Source organism: Terrapene carolina, unplaced genomic scaffold, assembly GCF_002925995.2.
Source record: "Terrapene carolina triunguis isolate 2854851 unplaced genomic scaffold, T_m_triunguis-2.0 Scaffold67, whole genome shotgun sequence".
In the NCBI taxonomy this organism is placed as follows: Eukaryota; Metazoa; Chordata; order Testudines; family Emydidae; genus Terrapene; species Terrapene triunguis.
In genome coordinates, this window is record NW_020664418.1 from 8,765,543 (window position 1) to 8,783,149 (window position 17,607).

Consider the following 17,607-nt stretch of genomic DNA (forward strand, 5'->3'; position numbering starts at 1 on the left):
CGGGGCTGGCACGGGGGCGGGGAGGGGGGTTGTCTCCCAGCCCCTGTCCCGCTGCCGGCTGCCCCCTCTGATTGGCTCCCGCTGCCTTATTATGCTAAAACCTTGCGTCTCGTGGCGGGCTAGCCGGCTGACGTCATCCGGCCGGGGGGCAGGCGCGAGCGGGGCGCGGAGGGGCGCGCAGAGGCGGCCCCGCGCGCGGAGCAGGAGCGCGGCCGGCCGCGGGAGCATGGCCACGGGCAGCGGCGGTGCCGCGCTCAGCACCGCGGACAGCGCCGCCAGGATGAACGGACTGAGCCCTGGCCCGGCCGGCATCGCCATGAAGGACCACGATGCCATCAAGCTGTTCGTGGGGCAGATCCCCCGCAACCTGGAGGAGGGGGACCTCAAGCCCCTCTTCGAGGAGTTCGGCAAGATCTACGAGCTCACGGTGCTGAAGGACAGGTTCACCGGCATGCACAAAGGTAGGGGCGCCCCCGGGCCCCGGCCCTGGCCCCGAGCAACAAAGGGCCGGCTGCTGGTGGGAGAGGGGCCCGGCCCCAGCCCCCGCCTGCACCGTGCACCTAGCCCCCGGAGCCTCCCAGATTGCCCACCCAGCCCTGCTGCAACTGCCCCAGCTTCCCCACCTGCACCGTGCACCCAGCTTCCGAAGCCTGCTAGCTCCCCAGGCCCAGTGTGTGCAAGGGGGAGAGGATCTGGCCCCCAGCATCCACACCTGGACCCAGAGCCCCCTCCCCCCAATCGCCCACCCAGCCCCGCTTTACCTGCCCCCAGATTGCTGGGCTCTTAGCCATGGGGAGGGTAAAGTTGGGTCTGATGGAGAGCAGGGAGCCTGGTTATACATCCACCGCCACCCCATCCCTGTGGGGCTGAGCCCCATGTGTGTGCCATCAGTAACTGCTGGGTTTGCCACATTTGCCAGGAGTGATCTGGTTCAAGCATGGATGGTGCTAGGCACTGGGAGTTGCCTACTTCTTCCTCTTTGTCTAGAGATTTAAATTAGTGACAAAAAATTGTGTTTGTGTTTAGAAATCAATATTTTCGTGCCCGCGGAGGGGGCAGCTTTTCAGTTTGGTTTCTAGCTGGAGAGAAAATCACTTCAAAATAGAGAATCAAACCCCTTGATCCCTTTAAATAATAATAATGGGGTGTTTATGGCTGGGCTTATACTGCAGTTGAGGAACAACATTTTGCAGGGAAAAATGGTGTGTGTCATCAACTGGCAGCTGGTAACCTCGCTGAATGTCGAAAGTCGGGGGGAAGCAGTCCTGGAAAGGATTACCTGTTGGGTGACTTCTTGCAACTGTTGTGAAAGTAGCAGCATGCAAAAAGCAAAGGGGTAAACCAACTGAGTAGCAGCAGCCAAAGAGCTAGGCGAGGGAAGCAGACTCAGTTTGCCTCTAGGTAAATGCTCTGATTTGTAATACAATAAATGTTCCCCATCCATCCCAGCTAGGTCCTTAACAAATACTCTGGTTTGTATTTTTAAAAGGAATAAAGAAGTAAGGCACTCCCTCTTGAGCTGTAAAAAGCAGAGGATCCAAATCTGACTCTGTTTGATAACAGATTCCCTACTTGTGTTTCAAAATCTTGGTTTAGCTTTAAATGTGTCATGGAATATTCTCTGCTCCTCAGAGGGATTCTTTTCAAGGGAGAGGAGTAATGAAAGCTGGTAAATTTCAGAACAACCTGACCAAGAGGGAGCTTAGATCATTGTCCCCCATTCTCAAAACTGCCCCTCCCCAAACATCTACAATAACAAAATCACCCTATGCCTTTGCAACTTTTCCTCGGATGGCTGTTTTGAAAAGCTCCCCTGCTGAATACAAACCAGAGGCCTTGTAATCCTGATTGCTTTTTCCTTTGCAGAATTAGGAGTTAATACCCTGTAGCATGTGTGAGCGCATTACTCCTTGATTTCCAATATTTCCCAGGTAGGATTCCTGAGATGAGGGGTTTATATAATGCTGAGCCCCAGTTCAGGTAGAGGCACCAGATGACTGAAACAGAGGGGGAAGCACAGAACTGGTACATGGGAGGTTATGTCTCTCCCCAGATGGAAAGAACAGAATGGTTTCCAAGACATAAAATGAGACTCCAGGATGCAGGTAGCAAGAGGTATTCTCTGGAGTTTCTAGGAAGCCAAAATGAAACTTAGTCTTTAACATGATAGATAGATGACTGTTCCACAGCTGGCAACTGTCTGGCCATTTTAACTCTTTAGTTCTCAAGTCTGTTACTGAGCATCCCAAATTTCTCTGTGTGCTTTCCTAGGTCTGGTTTACACATCTAATGCTAACAAGGCAGGGCCAGTTGACATTTCAATACAAAAAGTGAATACATATCTTTCTTTCTTTCACATCCATCCATCTATCTATCTTCTGGAAAACCCTTTCCCAAGCCACGAAAATAATCAGACTTGTGCAACTTTAAATATCATGCTGAAAAAATGCCATTTAATTTGAGACACTCATCTAATTAAAATGTCATCCCTCTTTACTTTTTAAGCTTTGGAGTGGAGCTAGCTTGTGTGTGTGCACTCAGAACTTCTACCAGGCATTTCAGGATGATTAGATAGATAGATAGATAGATAGATTCATGCAAACTCCCCTCCCCCCTGAGGAGAATGCTGAGTTGGTTTGAAATGGTATAAATATTGTAAATGCAGACAGCTGATAGGAAAGGGACATAAATGGCTAGTAGCTAAACAGCTTTAGTTGGATATTTTCAATTTTATATCAGCAACTTTTCTAAAATGCCAAAAGATAATTTGTGCGAGTGCACGTAATCTCCCTGCCTTACACAGGAGAGTAAATACATTACACATAAAGGAAGTTTAAAGATTGTTAAACAAACAGAACAAATTGTCCGCCCCAAATCGCTGTTGTCTATCCCATTGCAGACTGATGGCAACACTCCTTGCATTGCTCCACTCCTGAATTCATTCTATTTGAAGGCAAGTTGATTGCACTTATTAAGAGTTATTAATACTTAATCATCTGGCAGATTTAATTGTGCCAATATTAAAAATGCATCAATGTCAATTTCATTCATTAAATATTTACTTTTTTTGAAGGGAAACTGTTTTGCTGCTGTTTTAATATCACTTTAAGAAGCTTTGAATATGACCTAATAAAATAATTGGAAGAGAAAGATGGGCGATTATGTATACAGCATTCAAGGAGCCTGGCAAAATTCTTCTTTCCTGCTTGCTTTGGCTAATTCTTTTTGTGAAATCCTAGTGAAATATCATTCATTCATTTCATCAGCATAATAAAGACGGGGTAAATAGATTTGTGACTGGGCTGGGAAAATTGTGCTGACAATTTTGCCAGCCAGAGATATAAACAGTGCAGGTTAAATTGTGCAATCCTTATACATAACAACAAGCATTTACTCACATGACTATGACAGAGTTACTCATGTGAGTAAGAGCTCACCATATTGACAAATCTTACACTAGTTTCATTTTTGATTCACAAACCAAAGCATGTGATATTGACAGGGCCAGAAACCAGTTCTCTTTCTCACACTGAGTAGCACCTCTCCCCAGGAATAACCCCTTTACAATCAATAGGAATTACTGAGGAAAATGCTACTAAGAGGATCAGAATTAGTCCCAAAGAGATTAGGTCAAAAGATGTCGAAATTCAGCCTTGTAATTTAGTCCTGAAAATAAAATAATAAATGTGTAGTGTAGCAGAAGGTGGCTACATTCTCTAATCTATCGATCGATCGATCGATCTATCTATCTATCTATCTAAAGAGTGTTTTCTTAGCACTCAGCACTGGAAGGAGCTCAGCTGGACTAGGCTTGACCCATAAGGACAAGATTTCTGCTTGCACTCCTTTCCCCCTTTAAATTTAAAATACCAATCAAACCTTTCCTGGAATAGTTTTGCAAACCCTTCCCCTGCAGCACTAAGTACTGTCCATCATCCCCGAGTATTTCCCATCACAATAACCCTCTGAAACAAAAATCTGGGGCACAAATGATGTCTCATAAACAGCAAAGCCCTCTGAATTCCCCAGAATTGCTATCCCTTCATTTTCGCTTTCTTTCATTTTTTCCCTTTTCTTACTTTTCCTTTCTCTACCCCCTTCACTCTTTGATCTGACATCTGCACCGCCCCTCCTTGCTCCTTCCTTCATTGACAATTTTTCCGTACAGTGTCACTGCTGAGATTTGGGCTCTTCCTTCAGTCTCCTTCAGGATTTTTTTGGTGACTGAATTGAAATGTGCTATTGAAATTTAGCCTCTGGACCCAGATTTGGTGACAGAGCTGACGGAGGCTGGAGAAAGTGAATCAAAATGTCTAAAGAAAGAAGAAAAGGAGCTGTGAAGAGAAGGAAATAACCGGCAGCACCAGTTTTGCTCCTTTCAGCACGAAGACACAGGGCCAAGGAGACCACACACACACACGATCTGCACCAACGTAGATTGCGCTTTCTTCCTGTGGATTATAGTAATTAATACCAACAACGTCCAATCCCCTGTATTGGTACATAGTGCCTTTTGCAGGGAAGAATTGGTGCATGGTGCATTACACACTGTCTCTGGGGACACAAAGAGGTGTTTATTTCTTTGCCTTTGCCCACCACTGAAATGCAGCTGCCTCTGGGGACCACTGCAGTGCAAGTTTACTGGTGCCAGGCACAACAACTTTGGGAGTGTTCAGCAAATAGATGCTGTAGTAGACAGAGTCACAATTCACGCTCCTGATCAGACAGAGCTGGGAAAATGTCGTCTTTCTTGAGGGGCCTAGTCCAAAGCCCATTGACCTCTGTGGGGCTTACTGGTCTCTGATGACAAACTAACCCACGCAAGGCTCCCTGTTCCCAATCCCCCGTGGTTAGAGGCACATCAAAGCCCTTCCTTGCAGAATTAGCATACACAATGCAAACCAAGCTGGGGTCTGGCCCCTGAAATGCCTTTGTGCCCATCTGAGGAGCTGAGAGGACGTGGCCGAGATGGGTTTTGTTCTCCTGAGATGTGGGGTGACCCTGTCCTATAAGGGCACCCCAGCCTGGCTCCTCGGCAGAGTCCTTCTCCTGATACATGGAGAGCTTCCTCGGTAGAGAGCTTTCGGAGTCAAATAAAGGTTATGCTGGGAAAGAGGCCTTGGATTGCCAGCCATGGGGATATGTTTGCAGTGGTGTAGCCAGGTGGAGGGAACAGGGGGAGCAATAAAAAAAAAAAGGCGCCACCCGCTGCAGCGCTTTTACTCACCCGGTGACGCTCCAGGTCTTCGGCGGCGGGCCCTTCACTCGCTTTGGGTGTCTTCGGCGGCACTGAAGGTCCTGCCGCCAAAATGCCGCCGAAGACCCGAAGCACCGCCGGGTGAGTAAAATAAAAGCGCTGCAGCAGGTGGTGCCTTTTTTTTTTAATCACTCCCCTGGGTGAGTACAAAGGCGCCAGGAAATTGACAAGGCGCCACTTGTGCTCAGTGGGGGAGCGGCCGCTCCCCCCGCTGTCCCCCAGCTATGCTACTGTATGTTTGTCCATAGAACAGGGACTGCATGGGCAACTGCAGGGTAAGCATCCTCCCAGATTGCCCACCAATGTGCGACACTGCTCCAGTGAGAGGGGAGCTCGCTCTTCACATCACAGTCACTTCTTGGTGACTCTCAGCCAGGGAGGCCAGCTGGTGCCAGCTCTCATGAGACCACTAGGACCTGGCCTGAGACCCATCAGCTCAGCTCATGCTGACGTCACCAGCCAGCCATCGTGGTCTGGACATTGGGTTACTACAGTGTCACATCCATTGCCTGACAGAACAGCCGCTGCTGGTCTTTGCTAGTGGCCTGCTGGGAGAGAAAGAAAAGGAGAGGCAAGGCTGTAGGAAGATGAGAAATGGCCAGAGAACCAGAGTCTAGCTGCCTGAAGCATTCTCAGCCCCGCGGGCCAGGCAGAGGGGCAGGGATGGGCTGGCTGCCCTCTTGGCTTGTGGAGGTAGGGAACCTTTCTCTTTCCAGTGGCTCGGCTTGCTGAGGGAGAAGAGGTTACGGTGACATGGTCTCCCTGGTTACCAGCTCCCTGGAGAGTCTGGGAAGGTCTGTGTGATACACAGCACCCGCTGGGGAATGCTGTGTGAGCCACTGATGACAAAGCTCCAGTGGCATGGGTGTAATGCCGAGCAATATCCCTCTACCCACCACGGGAAGGAGTGCATGCACACGAGATACCAGAGTAGCTGCAGCACTCATGCTCCCTGAGAGAGGGTGTGTGCTGCCAGCGTACCTAGATGTACAGACAATACAGACGGCCAAGGCTGGATCAGCCTCTCTGCTTCCTTAGTAGAGGAGACAGATCTAGGAGGATCAGCCCTGGGGGGCCATCTGGGGGGAGCAACCCTGGAGGTCACCTGTGGGGAGCAGTGCCAGTTTGGTGGCATCTTCCCACCTTCCTCCAACCCAGTAGAAGTTTCTCTGGGAGGTGGAGGCTCCCCTGGATACCAAGGTCAGGGCTGGGCTAGCAGTATGGGGTGGGGTGGGGAGCAGCCTCTTAGCAGCTCTGTTGCTGCCCCCAAGGATCTCTGAGCTGGAGCTAATGCTGCATCAAGCTGCATGGACCCCTGCTGGGCCTCTCTGTAGCTGCTACATTAGCTGTGCTAATGAGGGGTGGTGAGCACAGCAGCTATTCACTGAGCGCTGGGGACCCATAGGATGCTCAGGAGATCTCCCCTAGGCATATGAACCCTCCTTCCTTGCCCAAGCAGGCCTGGGGCACTGACAGCCCCTTGCTTTCCTTTCTTCTAGTTTGCCCAGCTCTGGAGTGGACATCGCCCTGAGTGACGTTCTGGGCCATGTCAGTGCTCGCTAATTTCTCTCTAGGCAGCAAAACATGCTGGGGAGGTGACGCAGCTTGTCTGAGTATAGGTGGAGGTAATAGGTGTCTTGTTTGGAGTATGGGTCTGATCTGAAATTCAATGGCAGAAAACGACCTTAGCACAGAGTTCTGTTTGCTTAGTGATTGGTCGTCCCTGCTGAATGCTGAGCTGAGCAAAACTCAAATGTCCGAAAAGCGTTAAGCTTGCCCCGACAACCTTAACTGCCCCCTTTAAGACCTGTTAATGCACACACCTTCACACTGCCAGCCGCATCATTGTTGAAATATACAAACTCTTCCCCTCCTTTCATAGCCTGTTCACTCACCCACAGGACTCCATTAGACACTAGTCAAGGGCAAAAGGGAAATAGAAAACCCCAAGAGGCTGCCCACCCCACCTTCTCTGTGTTCCCCTGAAGTGGGCAGTAGCTAGGGGGGATGCTGCGGGTACACTCCAGGTGCAGGCAGGGGGTTAGGAGCAGGGCTGGCTCCAGCTTTTCTGCCGCCCCAAGCGACAAAAAAAAAAAAAAAAAGACGAGCGGCAGCACTTCGGCGGCAGCTCAATCACGCTGCTTTGGCGGCGGCAATTCGGCGGCAGCTCAATCGCGCCGCTTCGTCGGCGGCAATTCGGCGGCGGGTCCTCCCTCTCTTCCTCTTCAGCGGCAGCTCAAAGAGGAAGAGAGGGAATGAGGGACCCGCCGCCGAATTCCCGCCGAAGACCCGGACGTGCCATCCCAATACCGGACAGAATGCCGCCCCTTTGTATTGGCCGCCCCAAGCACCAGCTTCCTACGCTGGTGCCTGGAGCCGGCCCTGGTTAGGAGTGCCAGTGGAGGCAGTAGGCAGGCCTGCTTGGCATTGTAAGGTCCAGGATACACTCACACACTTAGCTACGGCCCCAGAAAGTGTCCCCATGGATTCAATTTCAGAAGCACTTCACAGCCTTGTACAACTCCCTTATGTGTACTGTCAGAACACCATCACCTAACCATCATTAAAGCATTAGCATCCTCTTATGTTCCACCTCATGGCTGGCAGGATCCTTTGGAATCAAAGACATGCCCTGCAACCGCCATAACTTAGGCGATTCTGCACGGACATGCTGCATCCTGTACACCAGGGGTCGGCAACCTTTCAGAAGTGGTGTGCTGAGTCTTCATTTATTCATTCTAATTTAAGGTTTCGCGTGCCAGTAATACATTTTAACGGTTTTAGAAGGTCTCTTTCTATAAGTCTATAATATATAACTAAACTATTGTTGTATGTAAAGTAAATAAGGTTTTTAAAATGTTTAAGAAGCTTCATATTAAATTAAAATGCAGAGCCCCCCAGACCGGTGGCCAGGACCTGGGCAGTGTGAGTGCCACTGAAAATCAGCTCGCATGCTGCCTTCGGCACGCTTGCTATAGGTTGCCTACCCCTGCTGTACATGCTCCCCTTCCCTTTCCTCACACAGGAGGGGGTGGAAAACATGGATCTCCCCTCAGATCACAGTCACAGCCCTGTCACAACCCCCCTATGTCCTCACAGCACGAACACTCCTGTACCAAACAGGCAGTGATTCCCGTCGGTCACTGCCCGCTCCAGGGGAAGAGCGGGCGAGTGGCATGGGCAACCATTTTATGTTGTCCTTTAATAGTGTTTGATGGAATCCGGGGTGGGGGGCATGACTGGGTGTTGAGAAGAGGGGAAGAGCTGGCACATTTCAGCAAGTGTGGGGAGGGCAGGGTGTTGACAGGGCTTTTTGGGACCATGCTGGAAGAAGGCTGAGTTGAGGCTGCCTGGGCACAGCCAATTCCGAGAAAAGTATCACAGCTCCTGGGCGCAAATCTCTGATGCCGTCTACAGCTGCTCTCATACGTTGTAGGAGGGGCACACTGGGAATAAGGGCCAGGTCATTTCTGCCTGAGTGAATTACCACAATGGCGGGTAGATCACAACCTCCTTAGACACTGCAGAGTGGGCTGAACGTGAGGCCAACGCGGGCCACCTCTCGCCACCCAAATCAGCCTGCGGTCAGCAATCCCCACGCCGTGGTGTTCTCCTTGCTCTCCTGCAAACTTCTGCAACCTCAGGATCCAGGAATTGTCCTGAACCCACACGTTGGCATTGGCAGCCCTGCCAGTGCAAATAGTTCTTTTCCCTCAGTGGTCACGGTCCTTGTGCTTTCAGTTCCAAACCTCTGTACTATGCCTTTTTGGAGACACCGCATTCATCTGCCCCGAAATCAGGAAGTAGATACTTGCCTCCCTTCCTCCTGCAGAGACTAGTAAGATACAGACTCCCTCAAACAACCAATCCAAGGCTTGCCTACCACCCAGGCCCATGTCCTGCCCCCTCCACAGCCACTCTCCCTGTCATCCCCTACCCCACACGCATACAGTCCTCTCCCTCCAGCTCCTCTTCACCCCACAGAACACAAATTTTGGTTAGACTGGCTGCTGACTATTCCGCTGCCTTCACAGTAACCCTCCCATAAACTAAACACATGTTATAACAGAGACAACTTGCAAAAAGCAACATGTGTTCTTCAATCTTTATTGCACAGATATACAAGGGTTCGGACTAGAAACGTGTGTGGCAGAATGCTGAAGAAGGGAGCACCTGTAGGATCCAGGAGAGGGGGCGGGGACAGAGACTGTAATCCCAATTTGCCCAGCGTCCCAGCAGCCAAAAGGGAATTCCCTCAGGGTGTCATCTGGAAGGAAGGGGCGTGACTTGGGCTAAGGGGTGTGTCGGAGAAAAACAGAGTTCTTACTTCTAGGTTGGGTGCAGCAAGTCAGATACTTTACTTTTTTTTAGCAATTGCGTGGAGGGAGAGAGCAGAACAGGTCTCTCTTCAGGTAAACAATTACAGCAAGCATTTATACCGTTTGTTACATACAATAATGGGCCACAGCTGCATTTTGTTTATACATATGTCCTCTTGATATTTTATTTTTCTCAACAATTTAGACTATAGTCTACATTTCATACTTATTTAACACAAGGTCACAACAACTTTTCATACAGTTTTTTTCCACTCGCCTTACACAATTCTTGCTTTTACAAATCTTGTGTTATTAGGGTTACAGCTAGCCTGACTTTTGCTTACATAAGGGGACTGTTTGAATATGAAATCCCCTTTAAATTCCTATCAGTTCTTTTTCTACTTCCACAGGTGGGATTTGGTAGGAGGGGCTTGGGCATGTGTTTTGGTAACCCAAAGTAAAGCCATCTCCAGAAGGCAGGAAGTTAGTGAAGGAAGTTAGTGTCAGCCAATGGGACCTCACTTTCCAAAGACTGCAGGTTGTGGCTAGGAGGTGGGAAAGGTCTGTGTAATGTCCAGGGGGCAGGCCCTCCAGATCCCAGACCAGGACTTGGCAACATCCTAGGGTCCCGCAGAGCCCAGTGCATGCTGGGGCGGGGCTGTGGGGATGCCTGTGCAGTGGAGGGTGGAGTCAGACACTCCATTTATGAGCAGCAGGGTGTTGAGCAGCCAATATCCTGCCTTGTTTGGAGGGGACTGGCTCCCCTCACCCCGGAGACAACTCTGGACACTACAAAGAGCGGAGGAGGAGGAATGTGGCACTGTTGGGTTTACCCAAGAGGTACAGGATGAATCGCTACTGCCTGGAGGGAGCCTTGTCTGTGCCCACTGCTGCTGTCAAAACAGGCGCCCCACTCCGGGCTCTGAGAGCCCCACTCTTTTCCTCTGTAAGCTGGCAATTTCCACCCCCAGCCTTAGGCTCCCTGTGTAAGTCACTGGTAGGGTTGCCAGGTGTCTGGTTTTCGACTGGAACGCCCGGTAGAAAAGGGACCAGGGCAGCTCTGGTACTACTCATCAGGCCGCTAAAAGTCCAGTCAGTGGCACACTGGGGCTAAGGCAGGCTCCCTGCCTGCCTGGGCTCCGCACGGCTCCTGGAAGCAGCCAGCATGTCCGACCCCTAGGTGCAGGGGCAGCCATGGGGTCTCCGTGAGCTGCCCCTGCCCTTGCCCCGAGCAAGGGCTCCGCAGTTCCCACAGTTCCAGTCTCTTTTCAAAGCCAGGATGCTTCATTAGCTTCAGCTGTCCCCTCTCTCCCCCCCGCCAATGGTGACTCTGGACATGCTTCTACGTCGGTCTACTTGTATCTTGGCTGCTCAACAGAGTCAGACATGGTCACTGCTTGGCTGGGAGACCTTGGTGGAAAAACCCCTGACGCTCCAGGAAGTGGCAGGTGGTGCTCTCCCGTCTGGGTCATGCCCAGGCTTCAGGAGAGGCAGGATGGCCTTGTGGGTCACAGGAGAGGGACACAGATCTGGGTTTGAGTCCAGCTTCTGCCGCAGGCTTCCTGCCTGTTAGGCAAGTCAGTTAGTTCTCTCCAGCCCTTGGATCCCCATCTGTGAAAAATGGGGATAATAAATATTTCTGACCTTGCAGGGTGTGAGCTGGATAAAGCCATGTTGGTGGGGTGAAGGGGCTGTAGAAGTAGCCAGACAGCACAGGGTTAAAGGAAGAGGAGTCTAAAGATGTTACCCTAAGCCCTGGGTCAGAGCCCATGTGCACTAGAGAATGCTTAGTGCACACGGAGTGGAGCATGCACAGGTCCACCCCCTCCCCTGCAATTTTACCTGCCTGTAGCAATAATTAGAGCATCCTTGGGGCTGCTGTAACTTGTGTCTGCAGGACTGGCTCCCAAGGAGCCACTCCACATGCGCCAATAACAAAAATCCCCAATGGCTAGAGACGGGACAGTACATGGGGAGGGCTATGAGTTACTATAGGGAATTCTTTCCCAGGTATCTGTCTGGTGGGTCTTGCCCACTTGCTCAGGGTCTAACTGATCTCCATATTTAGGATCGGGAAGGAATTTTCCCTCAGGGCAGATTGGCAAGAGACCTTGGAGGTCTTTTTCCTCCTTCTGCAGCCTGGGGTGTGAGTCACTTACAGGTTTAACCTAGTGTAAATGGTGGGTTTTCTGTAACTTGAAGTTTCTAAACCATGATTTGAGGATGTCAGTAACTCAGCCAGAAGTTGTGGGTCTATTATTGGAGTCCGTGGAGGGGGGTGAGGTTCTGTGGCCTGCGACGTGCAGGAGGTCAGACTAGATCAGGGGTAGGCAACCTATGGCACGTGTGCCGAAGGCGGCACGTGAGCTGATTTTCAGCGGCACTCACATTGCCCGGGTCCTGGCCACTGGTCCGGGGGGCTCTGCATTTTAATTTAATTTTAAATGAAGCTTCTTAAACATTTTAAAAGCCTTATTTACTTTACATACAACAATAGTTTAGTTATATATTATAGACTTATAGAAAGAGACCGTCTAAAACCGTTAAAATGTATTACCGGCACGCGAAACCTTAAATTAGAGTGAATAAATGAAGACTCGGCACACCACTTCTGAAAGGTTGCCGACCCCTGGACTAGATGATCACGATGGTCCCTTCTGACCTTAAAGTGTATGAATCTATGAGTGCATTGTGCAGCAGCCAACCCTAGAACAACTGGGGCCGGGCTGTCTAAGCCAGCTGCGGATTTCCCTATGCTAAGCATTAGGTCCCCACTGGACTCCTGCAGGAAAGTAGGAATCCAAAAGAAGTACCCCATCACCCCCCAGAAGCTGACGCTGAGACCGGAGGGGATGACACCCACGACTCACATGGACCCATGGCTGGCAGTGGGAATGATCACTGCTCTCTGGCTAAAGGACAGCTGGGCAGCTGTCTTTTCTAGGCAAGCCAGTTCCCAGAATCCCCACTCTCGAGCCCCTATTCTCCAGGTCTGCTAGCCATTTGGTACTACATTTCCCAGGATGCCCTGCACTTGAGCCTCCCACAACCAGCTGACTATGAACCCAAGCCAGGGACTGCCTCTTTGGAAACAGCCATCGCTCCCAAGGAGAGAGCTCATGCAGTGCTGCTGAGAGCACACAGCGGGCTTCCCTCAGTGCTGGGTACCTGAGCCGACGGGACACCTTCAAACAGCAACCCCGCCACCGCTTGCCTGGAGAAGAGGATCTGGCTGGCCCTCAATGAATGGAAGTGAGGAACCCCCCGCTTGTGCTAGACATGCCCCGTCACAGCCTTGGCTAGCTTTGGCCTGTAATGGGCAACTGACGGTAACAGGGTTGGGCTTTGGACCTGTCCAGTTGCTATCCAGATTTCAGAGTCTGTTCCAGCCTGGGCCTTTAGCTCAAGCCGTGAGGGCTCCTGATCTAGATTCCTCAGTCCTTTGGCCAGAGGACCCAGGCAGGGGCATCATTACAAGTGGGCATTATCAGTTCCTCTAGGGACGAGCAGAGGGTACCAGATGCCCAGTGAAGCCTCTTTTCTAGGAGGCTTCCTGGCCTCACAGAAGCACCATGCTGGTGCAGACGCTAGGACATGTAAAAGTGAGGTCCTGAGCATTCCTGGCCATCAGAGATCATCCCGAGGCCCTTTTCACAGGGTCAGGGGGCTGAGCCCTGGGGTCCTGGCCAAAGCCCACCTTCCCAAATTCCCCACGGCAATTTCAGGTGGAGATTGGATCACCCTTGGTAAACCTGATGGGGCAGTGTTGCTGTGCTCCGTTAGTCTGCAGAAGAGAAGAATGAGGAGGATTTGATAGCTGCTTTCAACTGCCTGAAGGGAGGTTCCAAAGAGGATGGATCTAGACTGTTCTCAGTGGTACCAGATGACAGAACAAGGAGCAATGGTCTCAAGTTGCAGTGGGGGAGGTTTAGGTTGGATATTAGGCAAAACTTTTTCACTAGGAGGGTGGTGAAGCACTGGAATGGGTTACCTAGGGAGGTGGTGGAATCTCCTTCCTTAGAGGTTTTTAAGGTCAGGCTTGACAAATTAGTTGGGGATTGGTCCTGCTTTGAGCAGGGGGTTGGATTAGATGACCTTCTGAGGTCCCCTCCAACCCTGATATTCTATGATTCTATGAAACAGCTGTCCTGACTGGCCCCAGAAGGGGCTGCATTTCAGGAGAGGGTGAAGTGATCCCTGGATAGTGTGTGTGAGGACGAAAGGTGAGAAATGCTTGTAAAATAAGGGGACAGATTTATCCCTGGTGTAGTCATTGGCATTACTTCGGGGGTGAGTTGGACCCACCCTCACTGTCCAAACCCCGACTGGATGAAGAGCGGTCAGTCATGCTCTTTGAGATCAGTGCTTACCGCTGCTTCCACAGCTGATCTCAGGGAGAGCAGTTCCTCATGGACTCTTAGTCCACTAACCCCTCAGTGGCTGAAGTCTTTGACCTACTAAATGACTGAAAGGTAGCCTCTGTCTGGGGGAAGGGTGTTTGTGCCGGGGGCAACTGGGGAGGAGGCACCCACTTCGGGTCTAACAGTCTGGGCCAGATCCAGGCAGGGAGAGAGCCCTGCAGTCTGCCCCACACCCCGTCATATCGCCCAGCGGCACTGAACAGCCCGTCCCTGGTCTGACGTGGGCATCATAGGCCATTGCATGGGGCCAGCTCCCGGAGCCATGTGAGGAAATCAGCTTTCATTAAAAACCAATAGGAAGATTCTGGGCTGCCTGGCTGGGAAGAAAAGCTTGAAAACATGACCAGGGTGCAACAATTTCACCTGCGTTTGCAGAGAGCCTGAGATAATAGCTCTGAGAGCCCCAGGCATCTCAAGGGAGTGTTAACCCCCAGCCGTACTTCTCTGTGGACCCAGCCAGCCCCACCCCAGCAGCACAAGAAGAGCCCAGCCCCAGGCAGATACACACCCAATTGTGGGGGTAAATACTGCGGGTGCCCCCTGCCTCCTTGGGGGACAGAGGGTATGCCTGCTGCATCGCCCAAGGGGAGGGAGACTGGGGCTGCTCTTGGGGATATGGGAGACATACTGCTGCCCCTGCCTCTCTGAGGCAGGGGTGACCCCAAGTGGAGGTGGGGGTAATGGCATGAGGGTGGGGCTGTGCTCAAAGGAGGGTCTTGTCTCAGGGCAGCCCGCTCCCCACAGCTTGGTCCGATCCCCATCTCCCCACATTGTCTGCCTAGTGCTGCTGATTTGTTAATCTGGAGGGATTTCCTTTAATCCCGGTGTGTTTGGCTCTGCTCGCTGATTTCAATTAACCAGACCTGGCTAATGCACTCCGATTGCCTTAAATCCAAGCCTGTCTCCCCTCCCCCTGACCCAGCACTGTCCTTGCACAGTGGCCAAATCCACATCACTTCATTTATGATTTAGACACAATCCCGTGGACAGGTGAGGCCTGTATCTTTGGTCTCCATGCCAGGGGAGCCGGTGCCAAGCACTGGGCCCCTCTCGGTGGACAGCCAAATCCTAGGGCTTACAGTCAGTCTCCATGGCCCATCCAGCCCCGGGCTTCCCCAGGGGCAATGCCAGTGATGGTGCCAATGTAGTGGTAGCTGTGGCATCATGTTAGTATGCGGTGAGACTGCTCCTTTGCCCACGGGTGGTAGGAACGACTGGACTGACTCCCTAGTAATAACAGGAACAGCAGGCAGTGCTTTGCTGCAGCGATCCCCAGCACTTCACCAAGGAGGGCGGCATCAGTACCTCCATTTGATAGGTGGGGAAACTGAGGCACGGAGCAGGGAACTGATTTGCCCCAAGTCATCCAGCGGGCCAATGGCAGAGATGGGACTTGAATAAACACCCGCCCACCCCATTGGCTTCACTGGGGGCCACGTGCGTGTGGCCCTGACAAATGAAGGTGATGATAAGAGGCCCGGCATGAGGGACAGACATGTCGGAGCCTCTTTGGTGCCCCCTAACGAGGGCCCTTGCTGACCCCTCCCTGGCGAGAAGCGCAGGACTCACCCTTGTTAGGCCTCCAACTCTTGGAAGTCTGCAGGTGGCCAGGTCGCCGCCCGCTCTCTGGAGCCCTCCCTCACACAGCATTCTGCTCTCTCTGGTCAGTCACGGTGGGCTCACCCCCAGGGTTTGGAGAGCCCAGCTAGTGAAACCGGCTGCCTGTGCGAGTGGGGATGTCTGGGGAGTTCCAGGGGTGTGGTTATGGCCAGAGGGCGTGGCTGCAGGGAGCAGGTGCACAATTGGTGGAAGGACCCTTCAGAGCTAGGGGTGCTGTGTGGGGGCTGCATAGGGGCAGGTTGTGTGTCCTGGGGGACAGAGGGTGTGGATGCTTGCGGGGGAGGCTGTGTGGATCAGATGCTGTGGCTCGGGAGGTAGGGAGCAAGGGTGCGTGAGCATGGAGGCCGGGTGTTTGGGTGGTGACTGCAGCCAGCCGACGCGGGTGTTTGCACATAGGAGGCAGGTGTGGACAGCATTACTTTCTGAGGACACATGTTGCAAGTTGCTCAGTGTACACAGGGCTGGATTCGCAGCAGGTGCACGTTGGCATGGTGCTGTTACATTGACAGGCGAACACTGATTTACACCTGCTGGGCAGATTTCAGGGACAGAGTATAAGCGTCTGCTGCAAGTAGCGGCTCCATAACAGTTTGCCTAGCGCTGTTGCTTCCCCCCTGGACTCTGGATCTGAGCAAGAGGGTTAGTTTAAATGGGGGAGCAAGTGAATCGATTCCCCCCACCCAAGGAGGCCATCTGGGTGGGATCCCTTGTTCCAATTCCGATAGCGCATCACTGGGTATCCTGATTGACAAGAACCCCAACCGTGCACTGTCCCATGCCAAGACTTGCGGACCCTTGGCTCGCCCGGGTCCTCTGTGCCGTGCCATGTTCTCTGCCAGTGGGGATGCTAAGCTCCAAGTGGGCAGAGCCCATGGTCCTTCTTTGCTCCATGCGGTGCTGAGCACTGAGTGCTCCACTAACACCCTGCAAACATGAGCGTGTCCCAGAACCCAGTGAGTCCAGACCAGCTTTGTCCGGAGGGACCTGTTTGGAGCCCATGAGATCAGCCCATGGGGACGGGCTGAGAAGTGGCCATTTCCCAGGAGTTTGGGTTTGGCTGAAGCCCATACTAAAGCGAGAGGCCAGGATGTGAATACAGGGCAGCCCGGCCCTGGCCGGCACACACCGATCCCGCTCTCCATCACGCGGGTGGAAAGCCGAGGGCGTCGCAGTTAGCAATAGCAGCATGATCAGAATCAGCCCCCTGGCTTCCCAATCCCCACACTGTCCCCCACAGGCTCCAGAGTTGTCAAAGTGCCCCCTGTCCTGGCAACACAATCACTCATGCAGCTCACAGCCAGGCCCAGCCGGCCCATTAGTTTCCTGTCTCTCTCTCACCTCACATATAGCATGGCTGCTGGATCTCCTGTCTCTCCACTTTAGAAGGCACCTATTTACATCTCCTAAGGGGCTAGTTCCAGATCCCCCCTTGCCCTGCCCCTTGTGCCCTGACTGATCTCAGGGCAAAGTGGGCACAAAGCACTATGCAATCTGAATGGGGACCATTTCCACATGCCTTGCACTGACATAAGGATGCTAGGGGCAGAGCAAGGAAGAACGGGCCCCAAGCCCCCTCTTGGGGACACTTCGGAGTACAGGCGGTCCAGGCCACGCTGGTGCATGATCTCGGTCTCTCTCGCTTGGTATTTATACCATGTGCAGTACCTGGGTTTTCTGGCTCTGGGTAGCCACTGGGGGCCATTTTCCCTGTTCCAGCACTGCCCATGCTCAGCGGACCAGTAAAGAGATTTGTTTGCTGTGCCCCAACCCAGCGCGCTCTCCAGGGCGTGGCGGAGCCAAGCCGGGCTCTGTGTGGCTCCTGCAACATCCCCAGGGTGAGATCCTGCTGCCCAGTCCTGCCCTCGACTCCCCGGGCAGCATCAGTGGACGGTGCAGAGGGGGAGCTGAGCGCAGAGCGGGACTCTGCTGGTTAACTGGGGTGATGAGGGGCGAGCCAGAAGAGGGCAGTGCTAGCTCTTCAGGGCACAAA

The 17,607-nt window shown here is 52.4% G+C and overlaps 1 protein-coding gene across 50 annotated transcripts in view; it reads left to right on the forward strand.

The window, feature by feature from the left end:
- Positions 1–265: 265 nt before the first annotated feature.
- CELF6 (CUGBP Elav-like family member 6) overlaps positions 266–17,607 on the forward strand; it is a 211,276-nt gene continuing 193,934 nt past the window's right edge. For 48 of the 50 annotated variants that reach the window (XM_026648515.1, XM_026648514.1, XM_026648534.1 and 45 more), the window contains exon 1: positions 281–461. In XM_026648515.1, the coding sequence (XP_026504300.1) occupies positions 281–461 (181 nt within the window). Of the gene's footprint in view, positions 462–17,607 lie in introns of all 50 variants that reach the window. The other 2 variants (XM_026648486.1, XM_026648494.1) reach the window with 2 other exon arrangements.